The sequence below is a fragment of the Volvox carteri genome (assembly GCF_000143455.1).
Source record: "Volvox carteri f. nagariensis unplaced genomic scaffold VOLCAscaffold_46, whole genome shotgun sequence".
In the NCBI taxonomy this organism is placed as follows: domain Eukaryota; kingdom Viridiplantae; phylum Chlorophyta; class Chlorophyceae; order Chlamydomonadales; family Volvocaceae; genus Volvox; species Volvox carteri.
The window spans coordinates 296357-300688 of NW_003307589.1; the positions used below are offsets into that span (position 1 = coordinate 296357).

The 4332-nt window shown below is 56.6% G+C and overlaps 1 protein-coding gene across 1 annotated transcript in view; it reads right to left on the reverse strand.

Moving 5' to 3' along the window:
- The window catches only part of VOLCADRAFT_95695 (uncharacterized protein), a gene marked incomplete at both ends in the record, with an annotated part of 8534 nt that continues 4202 nt past the window's right edge, over nucleotides 1-4332 (reverse strand). The window contains 6 exons of the mRNA XM_002954836.1: nucleotides 1-174; nucleotides 824-1017; nucleotides 1794-1935; nucleotides 2783-2965; nucleotides 3451-3548; nucleotides 3992-4028. Coding sequence (XP_002954882.1) covers nucleotides 1-174; nucleotides 824-1017; nucleotides 1794-1935; nucleotides 2783-2965; nucleotides 3451-3548; nucleotides 3992-4028 — 828 coding nt within the window. The remainder of the gene's footprint in view (nucleotides 175-823; nucleotides 1018-1793; nucleotides 1936-2782; nucleotides 2966-3450; nucleotides 3549-3991; nucleotides 4029-4332) is intronic.

Below are 4332 nucleotides of genomic sequence, written 5' to 3' on the forward strand. Positions count from 1 at the left end.
TCACATCGCCTTTCCCGCGACGGCATGAGCATCCAACAATTGCTGAGTGGCCTGAGACACATGAAACCGTGCAGCTGCTGTAGCTGGTGCAGTAGCGGGAGTCGCGGCAGCTGCTGCTGTTGCTGCCTCCGCCCTCACTGCCGCCCCCCTCCGGACTTTCTGAATTCGGACATCCTGCAGGGTTAGGGGGAGGGTGGAGGGCAGGGGGAGGGGGAGAAAGACGAATCACGAGCGAGTTAAGCTGCTGTCAGGACAAGAGTGTACCAGGACAAGAGGGAGGGGGAGGGGGTTAAGGGGGGGTTTTGATGGCGGGGTGGGGGAGTTGGGTGGGGTGGGGTATAAAGGGGATTTGAACAAGATTACACACAGCCGCAACAGCGAATGTGATCATTCGAAAACGAAACGAACAAACCGCAAGTCACAACAAACAAGGCTTTGCGGCCGCAGTAGCGATGTCGTCCAGGACGGGAAGACCCGAAGGGGGGGACCCAAGGGACGTGTGTACGTGTGTGGAGGGGTAGGGGGAAGGAGGAGGAGGAGGAAGAGGAGGAGAAGAGGATATTGCAATTAGTGCCCAAGTGAATTCAAAAACACCTGCCAAGAGAGGGGGAGGAGGAGGAGGCCAGACGGGTTACTGGAAAGATCAGCAACAAAAATGTGGGAGGGGGTTTATGCTCCCTTTAGTATGCTATGCATGTTATGCATGCTATGTATTATATATTTTATATTTTATATATGTACACATGTACATAACATATATGTATATATATGTACATATATATACACACAGGAAAAAGCGCTGGAACAAGTGCTCTTAACTTACTAGGAGAGCCTGACGGAGAGCCTCGCTGCGTGCGTTGTAGTCGTCCGACCACGTCATCCACCACCCAACCGTCCAAACCGACAACCGTCGTACGCCGCGCCGACGCATCTCCCGCTCTCCGGCATCGTACTGCGGGCGCCAGTCCAACTTGCGCTCCAACCAAAAACTGAAACAGTTAAGTGCCACGCCACGATCTGGCAACCGTAATGGGTGTTGGCAATGGGAGGCCGGCAGACAGTTGGCAGTTAAGCGAGGTCGTTAGCAGTTAACGATGTCGTGTTACGGGCCACATCCCAGCCACGTAAAACCTAAAACCCCAGGATTATCTGCCTGGTCTCGCTCCGGGTCCATGCCGTACAACACACCACACCATACTGTACAACAGGGTTTAGGAGGAGGGAGGTCATTGCAAGGACGAACACGCGAGGAATGGGGCGTGCGACCTCTCTCTCTCTCTCTCTCTCTGTGTGTGTGTGTGTATGTGTGTGTATGTGTGTGTATGTGTGTGTATGTGTATGTGTGTGTCTGTGTGTGTGTGTGTGTGTATGTGTGTGTATGTGTGTGTATGTGTGTGTGTATGTGTGTGTATGTGTGTGTGTATGTGTGTGTGTATGTGTGTGTGTATGTGTGTGTGTATGTGTGTGTGTATGTGTGTGTGTATGTGTGTGTATGTGTGTGTATGTGTGTGTATGTGTATGTGTGTGTGTGTCTCTGTGTGTGTCTCTGTGTGTGTCTCTGTGTGTCTCTGTGTGTCTCTGTGTGTGTGTGTGTCTGTGTGTGTGTGTGTGTGTGTGTGTCGCCTGATCCAAGTTCGGTCCTCTCCACTCCCCAGCCAGTCCCCCATCACCTCACCCGTCCAACCCCAAACCCTAGTAAAGGAACAGTCTCCCTCCCCCCCTCCCCCCCTCCCCCCCTCCCCCCCTCCCCCCCTCCCTCCCTTTTCTCCCATTCCAGGAGGACAATCTCGTACCGAATCGGTTGCAGTAGCTGCCCTCGTCGTCCTGCAGGTAGCCGTACCGCTTTCGGTTGATCAGTTCGTTGGCGGTTAGGTTTGCCAGGATTAGGAAAGCTTGGCGCCCTGCCAGGAAAGTTCCCGGAATGAGACACAGAGCCTGCGGGGGGTGGGGTGGGCGGGGTTGTGTGTGGGGTGGTGGTGACTGAATGGTGGGGTTACATCACTGTCATTACGAGGGCGAGTGGCTCTGTGTGTGTGTGTGTGTGTCTGTGTGTGTTTGGGGGTGGGTTGTACGACGAACCACTGACGAAACCCTAAGCAAATTACGATCAGATAGACGGATAGCCCTCCGAGAGAAGATAGAAGTACTTGCGCTCTAAAAAAAGGGGTTTGGTGGGGGTTTGGTGTCAGGGAAGGTACACCAACCCCAACAATTGCGTTTCATCATTTGAAATGAACAACGCCCACTCTGGCCGCTACTGGCAGTCACAAGAGGTTCTTCCTCATCTCATGGGGGCCTGGGGGCCCCACCAAATCTCCCCCGTCCCATAAGATCTTCTGCGCCGTCTCCTCGAAACACTCCACACCCCAATTACTGTCCCCTTCTCCCCCCCACACACACATACACACACACGCCGCACTCAGTCCACTCATCCATCCCCCCTTCTCTTTCTACTCCTCCTTCTTCTATTCCCCCCTGTCTCCTCCTCAAACCTGAAAAACCGCACAGGTCCCAGCACCACTCAACAACGGGGTGCTCGCAGCGCACATCTCGACCCGGACCCAGACTCAGGCCCAAGGAAAGGATGAAACGCAATTGTTGGTGAGGCCTCATGCAGGACAAACTGTCTGCATCTGACCATTGTTTGCCGCTCCTCCTCATATCGTCATTATCACCATCATCATAAATTTCCCGCTCTCCGTAACCTCCTCCCCCATTCCCCCCATTTCCCCCCTGCAACCCCCCCCCTCCGTACCCCCCCCCTCTCCCCCCCCCTTCGCACCTGCACTCCCCCCAGCAGCAGCAGCCACCTCTCCGGGGCCCCAGCGGCCCAGCACAGCGCCGCCCACATCGCCCTGGGACCCGTGTCCGGGGCCGAGGAGGCGGCGGCGGCGCCACTGACCGCCAAATGACGTTGCAGTACGAAGCTGAGGGTCACGTGCACCACCAGGACCTGACACACCCACTGCGGGTTTGAAGAGGTTGTGGAAATAAAGGGGGGAGGGGGGGACTGGTGAGTTGGTAGGTAGGGGTGGTTTCGGGTCGATTTGTCGGGTCGGAGATTGATGAGCTTCGGAGGACTGAGACAGGCCAAGCCGGTTGTTCTTTCGCCGGTGCAGGTGCTGTGCTGGTGCTTTGATCTCTAGGCAGCCTCTGATCCCTGAACTAACCATAACCCACCCCGCTCCCACAAAACACATACATACGTACGTACATACATACATACATACATACGTACATACATACATACGTACCTACAGGTCCGTACTCCTCCAGAACCCAGCATCATCAACTACCCGAGGGCCCTCCAGCCACCCCCTTTTTTTAAAATGGTTTAGCACGACAGGACAGGAGCTTATTCGCCAGTCGCACATCTCGCAGTGCACACTGGCTCTTCCCCCCTTCCTCTCCCCCTCTTCTCCAAGCTAGGCCCCTCTTCCTCTCCCCCACCAACCCCAGGCCCGCCCTGACCATGAGGAGCAGCCAGGCAGCGAAGGTCCGCTCGTTGCCCTCACCCACGCAGTTGCCGATGGCGGGGCAGTGGTGGTCTTAGGGTGAAGGAAAGGGGGGAGAGGGGACGGGGGGAGAGCGGGTTGAGAAATGTGGCGATGATGGAGAGGCCGACAGGAAAAGATGGGGATGGGGTTGGGGGTTGGGGGGTGGGGAGAGATGGGTGAATAGTACCGGAAGAGGCGAACGAAGAATAAGCGGGGGTTATGTGAGATACACGCATCGACAGACGTACATACACGCATCCGCATGCAGGGCAACACGCACAGCGTGGTTGCTGTGACGTGCATGTTGTGACGGGCGAGATGCTTCCTTACCAACGTCATACACACATACGTACACACACACATCCCACGCGGATACCGAAAAGGAACATCCATTTCGTAGAGAAAAGCCGTACATACACAGCCGTACAGACGGCACGCAGGAACACTGCAGGAAGGTTTTACGCCCCGCAGCCCCTCAACTCCCTCCCTCTCACCAAATCGCCGTACACAGCGGTTACAGAACTGACAGTGCTTGGACCGCAGGGGCCGGGGCACATGGCAGGTGGAGCAGGGCCGCTCCCCCTCGCCCGGCCCTCGCCATGCCGCCGCCGCCGCCACACCACCACCACCACCACCACCACCACCACCACCACCAGCTGTCCCTTCATTGGGCGCCACCTCCGCTTCCCCCAGCTCTATCTCTCCTCCTCCCCCTCCCCCTCCTGCTCCTAAATTCCGTTTCCGGACACCTCCTCCTCCTGCTGCTGCCCTAGCTGATGCAGCAGCGGCGCCAACCCGGACATTGTACCGGTCCTCCCCCCCCTCCTCGTCCTCG